At 51.8% G+C, this 24,268-nt stretch overlaps 3 protein-coding genes across 3 annotated transcripts in view; 1 reads left to right on the forward strand and 2 right to left on the reverse strand.

Annotated features, from left to right (window-relative positions):
* The window catches only part of LOC137454421 (zinc finger protein 850-like), a 345,652-nt gene that overhangs the window by 34,280 nt on the left and 287,104 nt on the right, over nt 1-24,268 (reverse strand). The gene's annotated exons all lie outside the window — the stretch shown is intronic.
* Nucleotides 10,840-11,838, forward strand: LOC137454372 (olfactory receptor 14A16-like). The gene has a single exon (XM_068164419.1). The coding sequence runs from the start codon at nt 10,906-10,908 to the stop codon at nt 11,836-11,838; it is 933 nt and encodes a 310-aa protein (XP_068020520.1). The 5' UTR covers nt 10,840-10,905.
* Nucleotides 23,195-24,127, reverse strand: LOC137454353 (olfactory receptor 14A16-like). Its single transcript, XM_068164401.1, has one exon. The coding sequence runs from the start codon at nt 24,125-24,127 to the stop codon at nt 23,195-23,197; it is 933 nt and encodes a 310-aa protein (XP_068020502.1).

Genomic DNA, 24,268 nt, shown 5'->3' on the forward strand with positions numbered 1-24,268 from the left:
GAACATCTGTCCTTCAGGGCTGTCATTGGGTGGACAACTTTGCTCCTCACCCTCCCCAACCTTCCCATTGCTGTCACTGCCCACCTGGGGCTTACAAGGTGATTCAGCAGAATGTGTTCTCATCCAAGATCCTCTGAATGACAGAGTGGGTAAGGACAAGGCTGACCCTGACTGACTGCAAGGGATCCTGAAGTCAAATCTATTTCTATGGCTGTGCCTGGAGAGAAGCACCAAACCCACAGACACAGGGACAGAGCTGGCTGGGTCCAGTGCAAGATAGAAACCTTGACCCTGGTGACAGCAAAGGTGTCTGTCCAAAGACACAGAGAGGTGGAGAGGTAGCTGGCAGAGAGGCTGCCTGGAGTTTGGTTTCCTTCTGCTGGAGTTCAAAGCAAACCCTCACAAAGCTTTGGCATTCTTTGGGCACAAGAACTGAGCCTGGAGAAGTCTGACTTGGTGCTGGCCCTTGGTGCAGGTTGTGCCTGGGGAATGTGTGAGTGGGGGAGATGCTGGACACAACTGCTGTGATCCAGGAGAGCTCCAATGCTCTGGCTTTTGTGCCTGGACTGCCCCTGTGAATAGTCTCTGGGAGATGGGAGTGTTCCTCCATGGCCACACTCTGTCCTGCTCTCATCTGCTCTCCAGTGTTTGGCACACTGTGGGTTCGAGGTGCAGTGGTGCTGTTCAGTGTCCCCCCGTCAGCTGTGAGCTGCCACTATCTGTTTGTCTTTGTCCCTGGACAGCCAGGGGAATGAGAGTGGCTTGGGTTTGGCTGAGCTGGAGTTCATTCTGCCCAGAGCATCTTTCTAGTGCTGTTTTGCAGGGCTCTAGCTGGGTGTTGATAGCACAGCAGTGTTTTGGCTGCTGCTGAACCAGCACCCAGGCTCTGCTTTGCCAACATTTCCCTCCCCCAAGAGTGTGCTGAGGCCTGGGCAAGGTCTTGGGAAGGGACACAGCTGGATCCGTTGCCCCAGATCAGATGACGTGTCCAGAGAAGGGCCATGAGGATGATCAGAGGGCTGGAGCACCTCTCCTATGAGGACAGACTGAAGGAGTTGGGGCTGTTCAGGCTGGAGAAGAGAAGGCTCCGAGGTGACCTAATTGTGGCCTTCCAGTATCTGAAGGGGGCTACAAGAAGGCTGGGGAGGGACTGCTCAGGATCTCAGGTAGTGATAGGACTAAGGGGAATGGAATGAAGCTGGAGGTGGGGAGATTCAGGCTGGATGTGAGGAGGAAGTTCTTCCCCATGAGAGTGGTGAAGCCCTGGAATGGGTTGTCCAGGGAGGTGGTTGAGGCCCCATTCCTGGAGGTGTTTAAGCCCAGGCTGGATGAGGCTCTGGCCAGGCTGATCTAGTGTGGGGTGTCCCTGCCCATGGCAGGGGGGTTGGAACTAGATGATCCTTGTGGTCCCTTCCAACCCTGACTGATACTATGATACTATGACCCCAACTGGCCAAAGCGGTATTCCATGCCAGATGACATCAGCTGAGACACAGAAGCTAAGTGAGAGAAGGAAGTGTGGGGATATTGGTGCCTGGGGTCTGTCCTGCAGAGCAACTACTCTGCAGAGAACTTCTCTGTTTGCTATTGTGTCTGCAAACAGCCTCTGCTTGTGCTGAGCATTAGGATTCAATAGATTCTACCTTATCACCAACATTTGGTTCTATTTTCTCCTCTGCTCTGTCCACCTAAGCAGGGCAGTGATAGGGCAGGTTTGGTGGGCATTTGGCCCCCAGGTCACTGTAATGGGTTATGCCCATCCTGAAAGCAGGGGGGAAGGGTTGTGAGAGCCCCCTGGAAAACTGAGTTAGTCTGTTCCACTCTCTCTCCCTGTCCAGCAAAACTATAAAAAGGAAGACACTGCAGCCATTTGCTCTTTTGCTTCTGCCTCACCGGGACAAAAGGACTAAGAGATAGTTCCTGCTGGCTTCCTGGTTCTCTGCCATGTGGTCAGGCCTGGTCTTTCTCCCTGCTGCACCCATGTCTCTCCAAAGGACAGTTGGTTTTGTATATCTCCCTATCCATCCTTGTTCCTTCCCCTTGTGAACCCTTCCTGTTGCAGTGTTATATATACATATAGATATATATACACACACATATACATACATATATACACACACATATATATACATTGTTTAAAGAGATTTTTTTACCTCTTTACTTCCAAACCGACTCCAAATTATTTCTCAGTAGATTTACCTCCTCCCTTTTTCCTTATCGCCCTTTCTTTCCTTGTTTTTCCCCTTCCCTTATCTCTCCCTATTCTTTCCCCTTCCCTTTTTCTTTTGATCAGGAAAGAGGAAAGCAGAGCAGGGAAAAGATTCTCAGCTTTGCCCCCATCTGAGCTCTTAAATCCCAGTTAAGGCTCAAACCACCACAGTATTTTTGGTATTGCAACGTGGGGCTTGGAAATTAATATTGTCTTTGGAGAGTAATACTTTGTCTGAAAGAAAGGGATTGGAAGTAGAGATGTCAGTTTTGAAGAATCTGATGTTCCAAGCTTTTGCATGGGTGTTTGGCTGGAGCTTTTGGACCCATATCTACAAACTGATAAATTACCATGTGGTGTGGTTAATGATAGAGATGCTGCTCAACTGCAGAAAAACTTTACCAATGCAGTTGGGCATGGACCTCCTGAATGCTTTGAATTGTACTGGCAGTGGTAACTTCTCTAACACAGGATATTTTCCTGAAGCAAGCTATGAAACCAATGGTGTAGATAAAAATGTCTCTGATGGAAAATTGCCTTACATTGCAATATGCTCTCTATGCTTAAACATAATCCTTATAGGGGCATTTGCTGTGACCACGTTGGGTGGGGGAAGAGCTAACCCATTAAGAGCTCTTTGCAGAGGGATAAGGCAGTCCTTTATAAGTTCTAACTACTGGGAGGGTTTGTGCTGTGGGCACTGCAAGCATTGTGTAAACACAAAGAGGGAGGGGTCAGATTGTAGAGAGTGTGCCAGATCTCAGCCTGAGTCCCAGGCACAAGGGTTTGCCCCACCACCAGCAGTTGCACACTTAACCCCTGACAATCCTGCCCACGCAGTTTCCCTGGTACCTGTCACCACATGCAGGAAAAGGAGGCAAAAGTCATCTCCAAGCAGGGATGGTGAGGAAGGCGTGTCATCAGGGCCTAGCACCTTGCAGAATCCAGTGGTGTATGAGGATGACCCAGCACAGCAAACAACAACTGTCACATGTCTCCCCAGAAAGGAATTAAGACAAACTCATCTGGATTACGCACGGAAAGTGGGTGAGCCAATACTAAGATGGGTCCTGAGATGCTGGGATGAGGGGGCGGACATGAGGACCTGGATAAGAGGGAGGTGAAGCTTTTAGGCTCCCTGACTCGTGATGCTGGTCTGGACAGAGAGTTAGCCAAACTCGATGGAACACACGTCCTATGGGCCCAGATTCTCAATGTCATCAAGAGCCAGTGCCACTCAAGAGATGACCTGCCCTGAGCCCCAGTTAGATGGACAACTATGGAACAAGGCATTCGCTATCTGAGACAGATGGCTGTACTGGACATAATTTATGGAGATGGCCAGCTCCATTCAGAACCAGATGAGGTGCCCATGAGACGGCCCTTCATAAAGAAACTCACCCAGGGTGCTCCTCAGAAATATGCTCACACATTAGGAGGGATACTCTTGACTGGACAGGATGGAAGTCCTAAAACTGTCTGTGAGTTTGCCAATGATTTAAGGGAAGATGAGGACAGTGTAAATCAGAAACCCCTGATCTCAGCCATAGAAAATATGGCTAAAGACATTGTCAAAGAAATCAAGACCTCCATGTCTGAACTGAAAAAGGGAAGTGATGCCTCCTTTTCCCCTTCTCCTTCAGAATGGGTCCAGGTTTCAGCCATCCGGAACAGGTGATCTTCCCCTAGGAGATCACCCAAAGCCAATCGGGGGATTTCAAGGGGGTCTCTGTGGAGGATCCTCTGTGACCATGGAGAGGACATGGACACCTGGCATGGCCAACCCACCTCTGCCCTCTGGAACAGAGTGTGGGAACTGCAAGGTGGCCACACTGGGGATAACACATCCAGAAGAAGGGCTGACCCAGTTTCCCAGAGGGGTCCCTTTCACTCAAGAGACCCTTCCCCTAGTAACACAGGACCCTGTGACAGGTGTGGGCATTGCTGCCAGCATTAGAGGAGCCCTACCTCCAGCCAGGTGGAGGCCAAGGACAACAGAGTGTCCTGGGATGTCTATATGAAATGGCCTGGCACTGCAGAAGCCCTGAAGTACCCAGCTGTGGTGGACACAGGGGCCCAATGCACCCTGATACCATCGGGGTACAAAGGGGCTGAGTCCATAAGCATTCAAGGAGTCACAGGAGGCTCACAAGACCTGACTGTACTGCAGGCTGAGATAAGCTTGACCGGGAATGAATGGGGAAAGCACAACCTAGTGACTGGTCCAGATGCACCTTGCATTCTTGGCATTGACTTTCTGCAGGAGGGATGCTTCAAGGAGCCTAGGGGGCACAAGCAGGTGTTTGGGGTGGCAGCTGTGGAGACTGCAGGCAAAGAACAGCTGTCCACCATGCCCGAGCTGTCAGATGACCCCTCCGTAGTGGGCAGCCATAAGGTGCAGGATTTGAAGTTCCCTCTTGCCTCTCGCATAGTACATGGCAGGCAATACAGGACCAACAGAGACTCTCTGCACCCCATACACCAACTGATTCGATGACTGGAGAGCCAGAGCGTGATCAGCAAGGCTCACTCACCCTTCAACAGCCCGATATGGCCAGTGCGGAAGGCAAATGGGGAATGGAGACTGACTGTGGACTACCGTGGCCTGAATGAAGTGACTCCTCCGATCAGCGCTGCCGTGCCGGACATGCTGGAGCTCCAGTACGAGCTGGAATCGAAGGCGGCCAAGTGGTATGCCACAATTGACATTGCTAATGCCTTTTTCTCCATTCCCATTGCAGAAGAATGCCGGCCACAGTTTGCTTTCACCTGGAGGGGAGTACAGTATCAATGGAATGGGTTACCTCAGGGCTGGGTCCATAGCTCAACCATCTGCCATGAGGTGATCCAGACTGCCTTGGAGAAAGGTGGAGCTCCTGAGCATCTGCAGTTCATTGATGACATCATTGTATGGGGTGAGACAGCAGAGGAAGTTTACCAGAAGGGTAAGAGGATAATTGACATCCTGCTGGAGGCTGGCTTTGCCATCAAGAGAAGCAAGGTGAAAGGGCCTGCCAGGGAGATCCAGTTCCTGGGTGTTCAATGGCAGGATGGCCGTCGCCACATCCCTCAGGAGGTGGTGAACAAGGTAGTCACTATGGTGCAGCCCACAAACAAGAAAGAGACACAGTCCTTTTGGGGGCTTGTGGGCTTCTGGAAAATGCACATTCCCAGGTACAGTCAAATTGTGAAACCTCTCTTCCATGTAACAAGGAAGAAAAATGATTTTGTGTGGGGACCTGAGCAGCAGGTGGTGTTTGACCAGATCAAACAAGAGGTGGTCCATGCTATGGCTCTGGGACCTGTTCGAACTGGGCCAGAGATCAAGAATGTGCTGTACACTGCGGCTGGTGAGAATGGTCCTACATGGAGCTTGTGGCAGAAGGCTCCTGGTGAAACCAGGGGCAGGCCCCTAGGTTTCTGGAGGAAGGGCTAAAAAGGCTGTGAGGCCAACTACAGCGTGACAGAGAAGGAAATCCTAGCTGCCTATGAGGGCGTCCGGGCTGCCTCTGAGGTAATTGGGGCTGAGTCACCTCTATTTCTAGCTCCAAGGTTTCCAGTCCTGACCTGGAGGTTCTAAGGGAGAGGATCAACCCCACATCATGCCACAGATGCCACCTGGAGCAAGTGGATGGCCCTGATAACTCAGCGAGCTCGGATAGGGAGCTTCAAATGCCCTGGAACAGTGGAAGGGATCCCCAACAGGCCAGAGGGTGCTGACTTTGCAATGCCACCAGAGCAGACAGTGACCCGTGCTGAGGAGGCTCCCCCATATAACGATCTCCCTGACAACGAGAAGGGCTATGCTCTCTTTACACATGGGTTCTGCCAGCTTCTAGGCAGCAAGCAGAGATGGAAGGCAGCTGTCTGGAGCCCAACAAGGCAAATGGCAGAAGCAAGGGATGGAGAAGGCGAATCCAGTCAGTACGCAGAGGTAAAAGCTGTCCAGCTGGCCCTGGATATAGCAGAACGAGAGAACTGGCCAGTGCTGTACCTCCCTACTGACTCCTGGATGGTAGCCAATGCCTTGTGGGGGTGGCTGAAGGAATGGAGGAGGAACGGGTGGCAGAAAAAGGGGAAGCCTGTTTGGGCCGCTGACCTGTGGCAAGACATCGCCGCCCGCCTGGACAGGCTGCCAACCAAGGTACAGCACATCGATGCACACATCCCCAAGAGCAGAGCCACAGAGGAGCACAAGCACAATCATCAAGCAGATCTGGCTGCTAAGATCTCCCAAATAGCCTTGGCCTGGGAACACAAGGGTGAGCTGTTCTTAGCTCGCTGGGCCCAGGACACTTCTGGCCACCAAGGGAGAGATGTCACATCCTGGTGGGCTGGGGACAGATCTGTGGACATCTCTATGGAGGCCATCTCACAGGTTATCCATGAGTGTGACATCTGTGCTGCCATCAAGCAGGCCAAGCGCATGAAGCCTCTGTGGTAGGAGGGAAGATGGTGGAAATAGAAGTACAGAGAGGCCTGGCAGATCAACTACATCACCCTTCCTCGGTCTCACAGCATCAAACAACAACTGACCATGGTGGAGGCAAGTCGAGGGTAGCTGGAAATCTACCCAGTACCTCATGCCACTGCTCGCAACACCATCCTGGGCCTAGAGGGACATATCCTGTGGAGACACAGCACCCCCAGGAGGATTGAATGGGACAAGGGAAGCCACTTCAAGAACCATCTCCTAAGGGATTGGGCAAAGGAACATGGGATTGAGTGGATTTACCACATCCCATACCATGCACCAACTGCAGGGAACATCAAGTGCTACAATGGCTTGCTAAAGACCACCCTAAAAGCCATGGGGGGTGGAACCTTCAGGAACTGGGAAAAGCACCTAGCTCAAGCCACTTGGTTAGTGACCAGCAGAGGAGCTGTGAACCGAGCTGGTCCTGCCCAGTCCCACCTGCTGCAAACAGAGGATGGAGATGGAGTTCCTGTGATTGCTGAGAAGAACCTGCTGGGGAAGTCAGTGTGGGTTTCCCCTGATGCTGGTGGGGGGCAAACCAACATGAAGGGTGGTCTTGGCTGAGGGGTCTGCTCACACCTACTGGGTCATGTTAGAAACTGGGGACATTCAGTGTATCCCACAGCAGAACATGACTCCGGCTGAGAGGGGATGAACTCAGAGGGAGCAGCACACATCAATGTATTATAGTCACTGTATAACATAATTTGTTCTAAGTTTTCTCTCTCCCAACTTCATACAGCACAGAAAACCCACATATGTTCCATTTTTTCCAAACTGTTGTCTTCAGAAAGGTGCAGATTTTCAAGCTTTAGAACTGAAGTTCCAACTACAGGAACACTGCTTTCAGCTCCAGAGTTTCTCTTTCACTAGTTTCTGGGTGATGAAAAACTATTTGGAGGCCTGTTCCAGAACAATCTGGTTCCAATGGTATCACCAAGTACAGACAAGGGAGTGTGAGATGCATCCCCTGATTTTATCCCAGTACAGAAATTGTATTGTTCTAGAGCAGAGTGAAAGCTTGGTTCCACTCCCACTTCCAAATGCAGCCCTCCCAGTGCAAACCATAAAACAGAACTCCTTCCCAGTACAGATTATGCCCACTCCCAGGAAAGGCTACACTGCCTGAAAGCCTCCAACCACTCATCTGGGAAACATCCCAGAACAACCTGTATCCCCCTATCCAGTCCCTCACAGACTGGGCCCCATCCTAGTCCAAACTGCTTCCCTGTTGCTTTAGAGCTGGAGGTTCTGTGTGTACCATCCTAAGCCAGAAGGCCACCACAGCATCTGGGAGGAGCCATTCCAAATGCCCTGGGGATGGAGCAAATTCTTCACACAGGCAAGATGGGCAACTTGCAGCTGGGCTGCGGCAGGAGTGTGCCCACCCAGACATAGAAGTTGTCCTCCCCGACCTGCTGTGGCCATATTTTGGATTCTTGGTGTCTGGATGCAGCATTCTCCAGTCTAGAAGAGTCAGGAGGAACTGTGGAGGTAGCAGAGGACATCTGCCAGGATGGGGATTGACATCTCTGTGGAGAGCCTGAGGCACCTGGGCCACTTCAGCTTGGTGAATGGAGGCTCAGGGCACTGCCATAGCAGTGTGCACATGGCAGAAGGGCAGTTTCACAGAGGATGGAGATCTTCTGGGGAGTGGGAAGAGAATAAAACCTCCACTCAGGGCATCTTGGAAGGTTCAGAGTGGAGATGAGGCCAAAAAAATGTCCCTGAATGGCCAGAACTGCTATGCATGAGGTCATCCAGAGGTGTCAGGAAACAGCAGGGAGAGCTGAGAGAGATCAGGGGAGAGATGGAAATGTCAGGGGGAGAGCTGGGTGGGGAAGCAAGATTGGTGTCAGCAGCCTGAAGTGAAAGAGCTGCAGGCATGGGACAGTGTAGGACAGGCTGCAGTAGGGATGGCCAAGGGCTCTGGCAAGGCTGAGAGGCCTTGGTCTTTGTCCCCTTGGCTCTGGCAGTTGCCTCTGCCACCAAGGCCTGTGAGGAGAAACTTGGCTTTGAGGCTCTGAGGTTCTTATATTCGAAGGGCAGTGGTCAGGGCTTGGCCTTTCTGCTTCCTAGACCAAAGGCAAGTTTTTCTCCCCTGTACTTTGCCTTTGTCTCCCTGCAATCCTGGCCTCTAACAAGGTGCTCTAACGAGTCCCTGGGGAGCCTTTGTCAGTAACAAGCCTCAGTGAGGCCAATCAGTGCTTCAAGGTACTTTGGAGTTTGCTTCTGACTTGGACTTCTTGAGAGGCTTCTTGGCAGTACCTTGGCAGAGTCTCCTGGCAGTACCTAAGGATGATGTAATCAGCCCCAAATACTCCATGGGGCTCATTAAAATACTGCTGAACCTCTAATTATTGCCAAGGTTTCTGCAGCTAATTGGAGAGGTTTTTATTGCACAAAGCATCTGATAAAAAGTATTTTTAAAGGTACATTTCATTCCTCTTCAGCAGGAGTTGTCTCTTTGCAAGCAAACCACAGCAAAACCTGAAAAGGTCCTACCCTGGTCATTGCTCACCCTCACTCCCCACTGCACCCAGCAGAGCCGAGAGCCACAACTGAGGGACAGGATCTGCCTTGCCAGTGGCTGAGGGTCAGGGCTTGGCCCTTTGGATCAGTGGAACCCCTCCAAGTTTTCTCAGCAGCAGAGCCACCTTGAGCTGCTAGTCCTGACCTGTCAGCACTGCCTCAGTTCTCTGGTCTCACCACAGCCTGGAGATGCTTCAGTGCCTCCAGTGATGCTTCCCTTGCATCCACTCTCTCCTTCTGCTCTAACCAGACCCTGGGGACCCTTTCCCAGTATGCTTCACAGGGACCCATTAACAGTAGAAGAAACTTCAGAGTTTGAATCTGACTTTGACTTCTGGAGAGGTTTCATCAGCTTGTAAGTCTCTGAGGATCATGGACTCAGCACCAAAACCACCAGAGGGCTCCTTTAAAATACCTGGGGTGGTCCTGTTGTGCTGAGCCAGGCCAGGCTCCTGGGCTGGAAGGTGTTGCTGGCAAGCAGGCAGAGCTGCAGAGAGACAGCTCTGGCCAGGAGCTGCTCCTCTGCACAGCACATCAGGGGTGAGGACACTGCCAGAGGATCTCAGGAAGATGAGGAAGGCAGAGAGAGCTTCGAGGTGTCCAGGACTGGGAGGGTGACTGAGAGCTCACTGGAGAATTCACTGCAGTCACTGACACAGTGAGGCTGTGGGTGCAGGACACTGCAGCTGTAGCTCCTGGAGGCATCTCCATCTCGGCTGCTGATGCTCAGCTGAAGTCTCCTGGAGTGTGCACACAGAAGGAGAACCAAAACACTTCGGTTCCATCCTGTGAGCAGCAGTGAGCAGAGCTCGGTATGGAGAAAGCTTCACCCCCAGCCCCTCTGCCTTTCTCTCCTCTTCCCTGTCTCTGCAGCACTGCAGGCCTGCTCCCTGTTTCTCCACCTTCCATGGGTGTGGTGCTTTTAGGCTATGCCTTTAAAATTTAGTTACAGATTTTGAGCAGAAAAGTAGAAACAAAATAAATAGATCACTCTTGGGTGTGAAAAGGAAAAGAAAAGATTATTCCAAACAAATTGATTGGATAAATATCTGGAACCAGAGGAGCTGTACCATAACAATTCTCTCTCTTCTCTTCTGATCTCAGCTGTTCTGCTTCACTCAGGAGAGATCACCTGCTTTGGCTGGCCTTGGCTAAGTCTAACCCACTGCTTTTTTTCTCTCTCCACTCCTCCGTTCTCTCTTGGAACAGGGGGATAGGAGTTAGGGGCAGTGGAAGAGCTTCCCTGGTCTCTGACCAGGTGGATTTCATGTCATTTGGTACCTGTCTAATATTGTCACTGCTGTATATTTTGTACCTGTTAATTGCATTCCATTGTAGAGTGTAGCTCTTGCTTGTCAATACAGCTTCATTTGCTTCTGACTGAGCTGCAATGGCAAAGTTAATGATGGGGGAAATTTCAATCCACCACAATGGGACTGTTATTCCCTGGGACTGGGCTGTTGGTCACTTTCTGTTCTGACTCCAGAGGAATCTTCATGGCAATTCTGGGTCCCTGCTGCATTTGAAGCTGTGATGAACTCTGCCATGGGTTGGTAGTGATGGGACTGAGCTGATCCATTCCTCCTGCATCTCAGGGACAGGGGTTACAATGAGGCTGAGAGAAGTGTGTCCTAACTTGTCACTGCCTTTCGCTCCTTGGACAGGTCTCCATGGCCAGAGGCAGCAGATGGCCAACAGCAGCTCCATCACTCACTTCCTCCTCCTGCCATTCTCAGGCACAAGGCAGCTGCAGCTCCTGCACTTCTGGCTCTTCCTGGCCATCTACCTGGCTGCCCTGCTGGGCAATGGCCTCATCATCACCACCATAGCCTGGGACCACCACCTCCACACCCCCATGTACTTCTTCCTCCTCAACCTTGCCCACCTTGACCTGGGTGCAATCGCCACCACAGTTCCCAAATCCATGGACAATTCCCTGAGAGACACCAGGGTCATCTCCTATGTAGGATGTGTTCTCCAGGTCTTCTTTTATGTATTCCTAATTGCTACAGAGTTTTCTCTCCTCACCACCATGTCCTACGATCGCTACGTTGCCATCTGCAGACCCCTCCACTATGAGACCCTCTTGGGTAGCAGAGTTTGTCTCCACATGGCAGCAGCTGTCTGGGCCTGTGGGTTCTTCCATGCTCTGCTGCACACAGCCAATACATTTTCCCTGCCCCTCTGCCAGGGAAATGCTCTGCACCAGTTCTTCTGTGAAATGCCCCAGATCCTCAAGCTCTCCTGCTCCACATCCTACCTCAGGGAACTCTGGCTTATTTTGGTCAGTGCTTGTTTATACTTTGTCTGTTTTGTGTTCATTGTGGTGTCCTATGTGCAGATTTTCAGGGCAGTGCTGAGGATCCCCTCTCACCAGGGACGTCACAAAGCCTTTGCCACCTGCCTCCCTCACCTGGCTGTGGTCTCCTTGTTTGTCAGCACTGTAATTCTTGCCCACCTGAAGCCCTCATCCATCTCTTCCCCATTCCTGGACCTGGTGGTGTCAGTTCTGTACTCAGTGGTGCCTCCAGCAGTGAACCCTCTCATCTACAGCCTGAGGAACCAGGAGTTCAGGGCTGCCCTCAGCAAACTGATCCCTGGATGCTTTCAGAAGCAATAAACTCTTTGTCTTCTCCTGCAGAGCAGTTCTGATGTCACTCACAGTCTGGTTTCTCTCTTTTTGGCTGCTGCTGGTGCTGTTCCCTTTGTGGGAATGTTGTTTCCCCACCACAGTCTTTCTTCAGACCATTTCTGATTCAGTGTTGCCCTGTCTGCTGAGACCCAGAGACTGCAGACAGGAGCAGCTGTGCTCCCTGGGTGTGCAGCATGCCAGGAAAACTTCTTCTCATCTAGAAGTTCATAACAGACACAGAGGAGTCTTGTAAAACTTTATTTGAATAAAGGGAGAGTCCATTCCCTGTGGGGTCTCTCTCATTGCTGAAGGCACAGCTCCCCTTTCATCCTCCATTTCTGGGTGCAGATTTCCCTCTCCCTTTCCCCACTGGCTCAGGTACTCAGCATTTAGTCTTTCCCAAAACCCCTGCTCCATGTCCCCCTTCACACAAACCCTCTCTGCTTTATACATCCTATATTTCTTTAAATTAGGTTCTCCACTTCTCTGGGTGCAGAAGTTAATATTCAGTAGTCTGTTAAGCCTGTGCTCTGGCCTAAAAGTTCAGCAGTTCAGGCTGTGTCCAGTGTCTGCTATCTTCAGATAGACCCCTACTGATTTACAGCAAGGTTCAAGGGAAGGGACTTAGCAGAAGCCCCTTTGCGATTTACATGCACACAGAGAAGGTGAACTGTCTGGTTCCTCCCTGTTGAGGGTTGAGAGAAGGCCTAGCTCTCCCTCCCCCACAAGAGGAAAAAAAAACCACCACAGCTAACTCAGTCGGAGAAGCAAAAGGATATGCTACATTTACAAGCAAAAATGAAATGCAGGTTATATATACACACAATATCCAGTATTTACAACATATATACAGAAATATACAGCAAAGAAAAATACAGGAACAAAACTCTCTCCTCTGGACAGAGGAGGGTTCCCCCTCTGTACCCCCCTCTCTCCCCCTACCTCCCTTTTTTCCCAAGAGGGGCTAGAGAGAAAGAAAAGGTAATTAATAAGCATGACATTTTGTTAGGCCTCAAGAAAGCACATGCAGGATTAGTGCTTATCTGGTATCCAGGGTCAAACTCTGGCTGCTCAGAAGCAGACAGGCTGGAAAAGCAGGACAGAGAGAAACTGAGAAAAATTCCAACTGCACTCAAACTTAAAGTTGCATTCTACCAATCTACCAGTGAAATTTGTTTAGAATATCTGATTGTTTTCATTATTATTCCAAAACATTCAGCCAGAGTGTCCCAGCACTGTGCCTTTTTTAAAGGCACAGCTTCAAACGGTCACAACCATGCACGCAGCCTGGGCAATAAGCAAGAGGAGCTGGAAGTCCTGGTCTACCAGGGTGACTATGATGTAGTCGCCATCTCAGAAACATGGTGGGATAACATGCACGATTAGAGTGCTGCACAGGGGGGTTACAGGCTGTTTAGGAGAGACAGGCGAGAGAGCAGGAGGGGTGGCTCTGTATATTAGGGAGTCACTCTCTACCACAGAACTGGAGGCAGAAAATGAGGGGATTGAGAGCCTGTGGGTTAAAATCAGAAGGCAGCCTAACAAATCTGACATCCTGGTTGGAGTCTGTTACAGACCACCCAACCAGGATGAGGAGGCTGATGAATTATTCTACAAGCAGCTGGAGGCCGTCTCAAGATCATCAGATCTTGTCCTTGTGGGGAATTCAGATATCTGCTGGAAATTTAATTCAGCAGAGAGGAGGCAGTCCAGAAGATTCCTGGAGCGAATGGAGGACTGCTTCCTGACACAGCTGTTAAGCGAGCCTACCAGGGGACAGGCTCTGCTTGACCTGCTGTTCTCCAATAGGGAAGGGCTGGTGGGAGATGTGATCGTGGGAGGCTGCCTAGGGTGCAGTGATCACGAGATAGTGAAGTTTTCAATATGCAGGGAGATAGGGAGGAGCACCAACAGAACCTTCACCTTGGACTGCAGGAGGGCAAATTTCAGCCTGTTTAAGAGACTTATTTGTAAAATTCCCTGGGTACCAGCCCTCAAGAACCAAGGGGTTCAGGAGGGTTGGACCTACTTCAAACAGAAGCTCTTGAAGGCACAGGAACTGGCGGTTCCCACGTGCCGAAAGGCAAGCTGGCGGGGAAGGCGACCGGCCTGGATGAGCAAGCAGCTCCTGGAGGATTTAAGGGGGAAGAGGAGGCTGTATCACCTTTGGAAGGAGGGGAAGGCTTCTCGAGGTATGTTCAAGGCAGCTGTTAGATTATGTAGGAATAAAATTAGGGAGGCAAAGGCCCAGCTGGAACTGAAGCTGAACACCTCTGTCAAAGACAATAAAAAGCATTGTTATAAATATATTAACAATAAGAAGAAGGGCAGGAAGAACCTGCACTCCCTGGTGGACCTGGAGGGGAACACAGTGACTGAAGATGAGGAGAAAGCTGAGGTCCTGAACACCTTCTTTGCCTCAATTTTTAACAGCAAGGCAGGAGTTCAGGACGAGTGGCCTCCGGAGCTGGGCGATGGGGTCGGGGAGCAGTGTAATGCCCCGGAAATCCATGAGGAATTAGTTCGGGACCTGCTGAGCCACTTAGATATTCACAAGTCCATGGGACCAGATGGGATCCATCCTAGGGTGCTGAGAGAGCTGGCAGATGTGCTGGCTAGGCCACTCTCCATCATTTTCCTCCAGTCCTGGCTCACAGGTGAGGTCCCAGATGACTGGAAACTGGCCAATGTGGTCCCCATCCACAAGAAGGGTCAGATGGAGGAACCTGGAAACTCCAGGCCAGTCAGCCTGACCTCAGTGCCAGGGAAAGTGATGGACCAGATTATCCTGGCGGCAATAACTGCACACCTGAAGGATGGCCAAGGGCTCAGGTCCAGCCAACATGGATTCAGGAAGGGCAGATCCTGCCTCTCCAACCTGATCTCTTTCTATGATCAGGTGACCCGCCTGGTGGATGTGGGGAGGCCTGTGGATGTGGTCTACCTAGACTTCAGCAAGGCCTTTGACACCGTCCCCCACAGCAAACTGCTGACTAAGCTGTCAGCCCATGGATTGGACCATTACACTCTGTGCTGGGTTAGGAACTGGCTGGAGGGCCGGGCCCAGAGAGTGGTAGTGAATGGTGCCACATCCAGCTGGAGGCCAGTCAGCAGTGGTGTCCCCCAGGGATCAGTGCTGGGCCCTGTCCTCTTCAACATCTTCATCGATGATCTGGATGAAGGGGTAGAGTCAGTCATCAGCAAGTTTGCAGATGACACAAAGTTAGGGGCAGATGTTAGTCAGTTAGAGGGTAGAAAGGCTCTGCAGAGGGACCTCGACCGACTGGACAGATGGGCAGAGTCCAATGGGATATCATTCAACAAGTCCAAGTGCCGAGTGCTGCACTTTGGCTACGGCAATCCCATGCAGAGCTACAGGCTGGGGTCGGAGTGGCTGGAGAGCTCCCAAACAGAGAGGGACCTGGGTGTGCTGATTGACAGCCACCTGAATATGAGCCAGCAGTGTGCCCAGGTGGCCAGGAGGGCCAATAGCATCCTGGCCTGCATTAGGAATAGTGTGGCCAGCAGGAGCAGGGAGGTCATAGTGCCCCTGTACTCTGCTTTGGTTAGGCCGCACCTTGAGTCCTGTGTCCAGTTCTGGGCCCCTCAGTTTAAGAAGGACATCGAAACACTTGAAGGTGTCCAGAGAAGGGCAACAAGGCTGGGGAGAGGCCTTGAACACAAGCCCTATGAGGAGAGGCTGAGGGAGCTGGAATTGTTTAGCCTGGAGAAGAGGAGGCTCAGGGGTGACCTCATTGCCCTCTACAACTACCTGAAGGGTGGTTGTAGCCAGGAAGGGGTTGGCCTCTTCTCCCAGGCAACCAGCACCAGAACAAGAGGACACAGTCTCAAGCTGCGCCAGGGGAGGTTTAGACTCGAGGTGAGGAGGAAGTTCTTCACCAAGCGAGTCGTTCGTCTTTGGGATGTGCTGGCCAGGGAGGTGGTTGCGTCACCGTCCCTGGAGGCGTTCAAGAGGGGATTGGACGTGGCACTTGGTGCCATGGTCTAGTCATGGGGTCTGTGTTGATAGGTTGGACTCAATGGTCCTCGAGGTCCTTTCCAACCTAAGTGATACTGTGATACTGTGAAGGAAGACAATGACCCCTTGATGAGAAGCAAGTTGCAGGGCTGGCCAGGAATGGATCTTGATCAGATTCCTGATGTCTTCTTTTTGTCTTGTCTTTCTTGGCTTGAATGCTGCTCACTGGACAGTCACTTGATAAAAGATCCAGCAAAAGTTTCCAACCTACCACAGCCTGTGACTGCAGACACAGTGCTGTTAGGTCTGCCCTATGAACTGTCTGCAACTAAGGCAGCAGCTGAGCTGACCACAGACTCGAATGCAGGAGTGTGTTTCACAGCTGCATCCACCCACTATATGGGATGCAAATGGCAACTGAAAGCTGCAGTGCTGGAGGTTGGTACTGGGAAGACTGTGACAGAGGAAGGTGGTGCACAGGAAGGAGAATTGCCCTGCACTCATGCTGGCAGCAGAGAATGGTGCCACTGCTATTCACACTGATTCCTGTGCAGTCTACAAGGGTGGCACTGAATGGATGTGTCAGGGAGAATCTAATCAATCTGGAGAGCTGGAGACTGGCAATGATTCTGAGAAATAGATCAGTCAAGACCCTCAAAGGTAGGATGGGTCAAAGGCCATGCACAGAAGGGAAGAGCTGCTGCAAAATGGAACCAGCAGGCAGATCACCCAGCAAAAATTCCTGTGGTGAACAATGAAGGGGAAGATTGAGCAAGATTGGCTGAGTGGCTGCACATCAGAAGAGGCCACCCAGGAAAGGCCAACCTCTATTCTGAGTGTCAGCCTCAAGGATCATCAGTTTGAAACAATTCTTACAGCTTGTCCACAATGTTGGGTAAGGCTTAAGGCCAACCACCCAAACCAAGCCTGTCCCCAACACACCAGACACAATAAGACTTGGTGGAGTCCCTGGCAAATTGATTATGCTGGCCCTTTGAAGACCTCTCCTGGGAAAAGTTATGTCCTGATAGAAGCAGAAGTGGTTTCAGGATGAACCATGGCCACAGCTCTCAGTACTGCCACAGGAGCTCAAAGGATTGAAGCTCTGGAGAAATGGTTCAGCATTCTACCTGTGCCTGAGTGTGTCCAAAGTGCCAATGGATCACACTTCACAGTGAGCACAGTGCAAGACTGGGTGCAAGGAGAATGAATTAAAGGAGTGTTCCCTACCCCATATTATCCTCAGGCTAATGGTGTGGCTGAACAGACCAATGGTCTTATTAAAAGACTCAGCTCAAGGAACAGCTGGGACTCACAGTTGGCATAAGCAGTTTTTACTGTCAGCAGCTGATGAGGAATATATGGAAGCCCTCAAAATCAAACATTTAGTCCCATGGAACTAGTGATGGCTACTGCCCATGGCCCTGATGGACAGAGGAGTGAATCCCTACCACAGATATAGACAGCCCAACCTGTACTAGTGAAGCTACTGTCCATTGGCATTGTGCCCATGATATTGGCAAAACCCAGAGGCTTCTATGCCTGGGAAGCCTTGGATGGGATTAGGATTGGGCAGGGACAGCAATGGGGAGGCTGGGGAGGGTGAGGAGCAAAGTTGTCCATTCAATGTCAGACCTGAAGGACAGATTTCCCTGCAAGTGCAGATGTCCTGGTGAGACAGCCTGGGTCAGTGTCACTTGGGGAATTATCATCTCTGCTCTGAACTGAAAGCTAACAGAATATTCTACCTCTGATATGAAATAAATAATAAAGGAGCTTTGTGAGGAGCACTTTGAAATCCTGAAGAAAACTACAGAGACACAAATAGCTCTTAGGGCACTTGGGGATCATTGCCTGAGCCTCACACACTGAGAGGAGACTGAAGGAATCTGCTCAAGAAGTCAGAAGAAAAACAAAGAGTGCCTTCAAGTATTAATTGGCCTCACTGAGGGCCATTAGCAACAAAGCCTCCCAGGGGTGGCTAGAGACGCTCCATGGAGGCCATGATTGAAGGCAGACAAAGGCAAAGTGCAGCTGAACAAACCCTGGCCTTAGTTTATGAAACAGGGAGGCCAAGCTCTGACCCTCAGGCCGTGGAAAGGCAGATCCTGAGAGCCTCCAACTAAAACTTCCTTTCAGCAGCCATGGTGGCAGAAACTCCTGCCAGAAGGAACAGGATCAAGACCTTGTCCCTGTTGAGCCTTTCAGCCCTGCCAGAGCCCTTGGCCATCCCGCCTGCAGGCTGTGCTACACTGTCCCATGCCTGCAGCTCTTTCCCTTCAGGCTGTTGACATCCATCTGGCTTCCCCAGCCAGCTCTCCCCCTGACATTTCCACACTTTCACTCAGGGCTCTCCTCTCTTGCTGCCTGTTCCTTGACAGAAAAAGGTAGACATGGGCTGTCCAGACTTGTTCTGGGTCACCTCTTGCACCACAGCTCTACACTTTGAGTGACACTTCTTTCTCCTGGCCTCCAGTCTGAACCTTTAAGTTGCACCTTCTGAAGGCTTCCTTCTGTGTCCACAACCAAGAAAAGCTCCATCACCTGACACCCCCCTTCAAGCAGGGGCACATCACCCCTGAGCCTTCACTTCACCAGGTTAAAGAAGTTCAGCAGCTTCAGGTTCTATATGGAGACTCCAAACTCCATCCAGGCAGATCTCCTCCAGAGCTTCTCCAGTACCTCTCCATTCCTCCAGACTAAGGAACTCCCCAGCCAGACACCAAAATTGCAGATGTGGTCACAGCAGTGCTGAGTGCAGGGAGGACAACCTCTGTGTCTGGGTGGCCACACTCCTCCTACCACAGCCCAGCGGCATTTGGCCTTCTTCACTCTGCTCAGGCTCTGCTCCATCCCAGGCCATTGGGAATGGTCCCTGCCAGAGGCCCTTCTGCCCAAGGCCTTGGAACCCATCTGCTCCTGATGTCCATGAGCTGCTCAGCCACAGTTCACCTCCTGCACCTCTTCCAAAGCCATGAGGCTGCTCGGGGAGTTCCCAGCCCCTGCCCTGTGCCAGGGGCCAAGCAGAGTCACTCAAGGGTAGAAGGGGATCTAAAAGTGCAGTCAGAGCACAGGAAGGAGGTTTGGCGCTGAAGTGCTCAGGGGAAGGATGAGGGCTCAGGGATACCTTTGAGGACAGGGGCTCAGGCCAGGGCTAAAGAGCATCGTTGGTGTCCTGATGAACCTGCTCTGAACTGGGGGGGCTTAAATTGCAGTCACAGAATATGAGGGCTTGGAAGGGACCTCCAGAGATCCTCCAGTCCAACTCCACTGCCAGAGAAGGATAACCCAGAGCAGGGTCACACAGGAACACATCCAGGCAAGTTTGAAAGTCTCCACAGAAGGAGACTCCACAACCTCTCTGGCCACCTGCTCCAGACCTCCAGCACCCTCACAGCACAGGAGAGTCTCTTCATGGTGAGGTGGAGCTTGCTTATTCCATCTTGCACCCATTGCCACTTGTCCTTTCACCGGGCACCACTGGCAAGAGCCTGGCATCTTCATCTGACACCCCCCTCTGATACTCATAGACATTGATCAGATCCCCTCTCAGGCTTCTCCTCTCCACACTAAACAGCCCCAGGGCTCTCAGTCTTTCACAGAATCACAGAAACGTTCAGGTTGGAGAAGACCCTCAGGAGCACCAAGTCAAACCATTAACCCTGCTCTACAAGGGTCACCCCTAAGCCATATCCCCAAGCACCACATCCAAACCACCTTGAAACGCCTCCAGGCTTGGTGACTCCACCACCTCCCTGGGCAGCACATTCCACTCCCTGACCCCTCCTGATGGGAAAATTTTCTTCCTACTGTTCTCAGTCCTAGCTTGAGGCCGTTCCGTCTTGTTCTGTCACTAATGACCTGTGAGAAGAGACCAGCAGCAGCCTCTCCACAACCTCCTTGCAGATAGTTGTAGAGAGCCATGAGGTCTCCCCTCAGCCTCCTCTTCTCCAAACTAACCATCCCCAGCTCCTTCAGTTGCTCTTTATCAGATATATTCTCCAGGCCCTTCCCCAGCTCCTTGCCCTCCTCTGCCTTGGCTCCAGCACCTCCACATCTCTCTTGGATGGAGGTGCCCAAAACTGGACACAGCACTCGAGCTTTGGCCTCCCCAGAGCTGAGTCCCATGGGACAGTCGCCTTCCTGCTCCTGCTGGACACAGCATTTCTGATCCCAGCCAGGATGCCTTTGGCCTTCTTGACCACTGGGGCACACTGCTGGCTCCTATTCATATACTTGTCCATTAGCATCCCCAGGTCCCTTTCTGCCAGACAGCTCTCCAGCCACACTGCCCCTGGAGCATTGCTTGGGGTTGTTGTGAACCAAGTGCAGGACCTGGCACTTGGCCTTGTTGAAGCTCCTCCTGGTAATGTTGGCCATAGATCCAATCTATCCAAGTCCCTCTGCAGAGCCTCCCTACCCTCATGCAGATCAACTCTGCCACCTAACTTGGTGTCATCTGCTGACTCACTGCTGACACACTCTGTGTCTTCATCAAGGTCATCAATAAAGATGTTAAGCAGAAGTGGTCCCAATACTGAGCCCTGAGGAACACCACTTGTGACTGTCTGCCACCAGCTGGATTGAACTCCACTGAGCACCACTCTTTGAGCCCTTTCACCCAGCTAGGGCTGTATCCAGCAGAGCATTGCTCATCCAAGGCAGGAGCAGCCACTTTGCCCAGGAGAATTCTGTGGGGAGCAGAGCCAAAGGCTTTTGGAAAGGCCAGGGAGACAATAGCCACAGCCTTTTCCTCATCCAACAGTCACTCATCCTGCCAGAGAAGGAGATCAGGTGGGTCAGGCAGGACCTGCCCTTCCTAAAACCATGCTGACTGGGCCTGATCCCCTGCTTGTCCTCTCCAGGTCATGTAATGGTGCTGGAGATGCTCTGCTCCATGCCCTGCCCTGCTACCCAGCTCACACTGCCAGCTCTATAGTTTCCTGGATCCTCCTTTCTTCCTTTCTTGGAGCTGGGTGTCACATTTGCTCCTCTCCAATACCCTGTGACCTCCCCAGTGAGCCAGGACTCCAGGTCAATAATGGACAGCGGCTTGGCCACAGAGATGTTCAAGTCCCTTCCTCATCAACAGGAACGTTCAAGTCCCTTCCTCATCCTCATAGCCTCTGTTGGACTCTCTCCAGCAGATCTCTGTCTCTCCTGACCTGGGGAGCCCCAGACTGCAGGGATCCAGTTTGGACAGGAAGGGCCCAGTCTGTACTGGGAGAGGATTAGGTTTTCAGAGTGCACTGGGACAAGGCCCAGTGTTACTGGGAGAGACCATGGGGTCAGCTCTTACTGGGAGGTGTCCAAGACTTTACTAGGAGGCATCAGGGGCCAATCATAGAATGGTCTGGGTTGGAAGGGACCTCCAAAAGTCATCCAGTCAAATCCCCTGCAGACATAATGGGTCATCCTCAACTAGATGAGGTTGCCCACAGCCCTGTTGGCCTCACCTTGAATATCTGCATGGATGGGGCCTCAACCACTTCCCCAGGCAACCTGTTCCATTGTTCCACTACCCTCACTGTTCAGAACTTGTTTCTCACATCCAATCTAAATGTGCTCTGCTCTAGTTTGAAGCCATTGCCCCTGGTCTTGTCCCTGCAGGTCTTTGCAAACAGATACTCCATCCAGTATACTTCAGGCATTGGAAAGAAGCTACTAGGTCTCCCCAGAGCTTTCTCTTCTTCAGTCTGATCAACCCCAGCTCCTTCAGCCTGTCCCCATAGCAGAGCTGCCCCAAGCCCCTGCTCATTTCTGTGTCCCTCCTCTGGACCTGCTCCATCAGCTCCATGTCCTTCCTCTGTTGAGACTTCATAGATGGATGCAGTACTCCAGGGGAGGTCTTAACAGAGCATCATAAAGTGCCAGGATCCTCTCTCTCCATCTCTGGCCATGCTGCTTTGAATGCAGCCCAGGCTGCCCCTGGCCTTCTGTGCTGCAAGCTCACACTGCCTGTTCCTGGCCAGCTTCACCACCACCACCACCCCAAAGTCCTTTTCCTCAGTGCTGCTTTCTATCTCCTCCTCCCCCAGCCTGTATTGATAGTGGGGACTGTTCCAGCCCAGCTGCAGGACCCTGCTCTTGCTCATGTTGAACCTCATGAGGGTCACCTGGGTACCACCTCTCCAGCTTGTCCAGGTGCCTCTGGATGCCATCCTGTCCCTCTGGCATATCAGCAGCACCACTCAGCTTGGTGCCATCTGTACACTTGCTGATGGTGTCTCCATCCCTCTGTCTATAGCACTGATAAAAATATTAAAAAGCACAGGATGGGATGAGTGGAATCAGTTTGTAATGGAACAGGGCTGGGGTAGAACTTGGTGATGTTAATGGGAGCCAGTTTGAACTGGGAGATGTCCCAGACTGGACTCTGATGTGATTAGGGTATGGATTTGTGACTGTGACAGGGTCCAGCCTGTACTGGAAGTGATAAGAGGATTAAGGTTTTACTGAGATAAGGCCCAAAGTAAATTTGGAGGGATTAAAGGGATCCGGTTTGGACTGGGACAGAGCCCAGACTATACTGGGAGGGCATGAGGATGTGCAGTTTGTACTGGGATGCATGCATTCAGTACTGGGAAGGGAGCCAGGGGATAGATTCTGTGCTGGGATGGGACCCAGGCTGTAGAGGAAGAAGAAAATATGAGCTAGCTTGTATTGGGACGAGACCACATCTATAATGGGAGGGGTTAAAGGAACCATGTTTGGACTGAGTCTATACTGGAAGGGGGTCAGGGTATCCAGTTTGGACTCTGAGTCAGTGCAGTGTGTAATGGGAGGGGGTTGGGGTATGAAGGCATGAGGAGACCTCCTGTTCTGATGGCAGTGCTGATCTGGAGACCAGCTCTGTACCAGGAGCAGCCCTGGCCTGCCCCTACCTGCAGTCCCAGCACTGCCACACAGCAGCAGCACAGTGACCAAGCTGCCAGAGCACTCAGGTCTTGCCCCAGCACAGAGGCTCAGCAGGAGAGGGTGGAAGGGCAGAAAGAGCAAATGAGGACAGCCCAAGCCCTGGGGCTCCCTGGCACTGCTGCTGTGCTGGGACTCTGCCCCTCCCCCTCTGCACACAGGCACTGGCCTGCAGCTCCAGAGTAGCCTTGGAGGAAGAAACTCAGAAATAACTCCCTGCAGGGTCCTTTATTGTGTTGAGCACACAGGGAGCACAGATCCTCATGTCTGCAGCCTCTGGGTCACAGCAGACAGGACAACACTGAACCAGAAATGCTCTGAAGAAAGACATTAGTGTGGCAACAACATTCTCACAAGGGGAACAGCACCAGCAGCAGCCAGAACTCGAGTAGCCAGGCTGAGTCTGCACTGAGTGACATCAGAACTGCTCTGCAGGAGAAGACAAAGAGTTTATTGCTTCTGAAAGCATCCAGGGATCAGTTGGCTGAGGGCAGCCTTGAGCTCCTGGTTCCTCAGGCTGTAGATGAGAGGGTTCACTGCTGGAGGCACCACTGAGTACAGAACTGATGTCACCATGTCCAGGGATGGGGTGGAGATGGAGAAGGGCTTCAGGTAGGCAAAGAAGCCAGTGCTGAGAAACAGGGAGACTACAGCCAGGTGAGGGAGGCAGGTAGCAAAGGCTTTGTGGTGTCCCTGCTGAGAGGGGATCCTCAGCACTGCCCTGAAGATCTGCACATAGGACACCACAATGAAGACGAAACAGGCAAAGACTAAACAGAAAGTGACTACAAGGAGCCTAAGTTCCCTGAGGTAGGATGTGGAGCAGGAGAGCTTGAGGATCTGGGGGATTTCACAGAAGAAATGGTCCACAACATTGCCCTGACAGAGAGGCAGGGAAAATGTATTGGCTGTGTGCAGCAGAGCATAGAGAAAGCCACAGGCCCAGACAGCTGCTGCCATGTGAACACAAACTCTGCTGCCCAGGAGGGTCTCATAGTGCAGGGGTCTGCAGATGGCAATGTAGCGATCATAGGACATGGTGGTGAGGAGAAAATACTCTGCACCAAGCAAAAAGAGGACAAAAAAGACCTGAGCAGCACATCCTGCATAGGAGATGTCCCTGGTGTCCCTCAGGGAATTGGCCATGGATTTTGGCACAGTGGTGGAGATGGCACCCAGGTCAAGCACAGCAAGGTTGAGGAGGAAGAAGTACATGGGGGTGTGGAGGTGGTGGTCCCAGGCTATGGTGCCGATGATGAGGCCATTGCCCAGCAGGGCAGCCAGGTAGATGGCCAGGAAGAGGCAGAAGTGCAGGAGCTGCAGCTGCCTTGTGCCTGAGAATGGCAGGAGGAGGAAGTGGGTGATAGAGCTGCTGTTGGTCATCTGCTGCCTCTGACCATGGAGACCTGTCCAAGGAGGGAAACACAGTGACAAGTTAGGGCACACTTCTCTGAGAACAAAGATTGCAGTGCTCATAGAACACCTCCCCCCTCAGCTGCATGAGGAATGGATCAGCTCAGTCCC

This window comes from Melanerpes formicivorus, unplaced genomic scaffold (genome assembly GCF_026170545.1).
Source record: "Melanerpes formicivorus ecotype bairdi unplaced genomic scaffold, bMelFor1.0.p_v2 SCAF_80, whole genome shotgun sequence".
Taxonomy (NCBI): domain Eukaryota; kingdom Metazoa; phylum Chordata; class Aves; order Piciformes; family Picidae; genus Melanerpes; species Melanerpes formicivorus.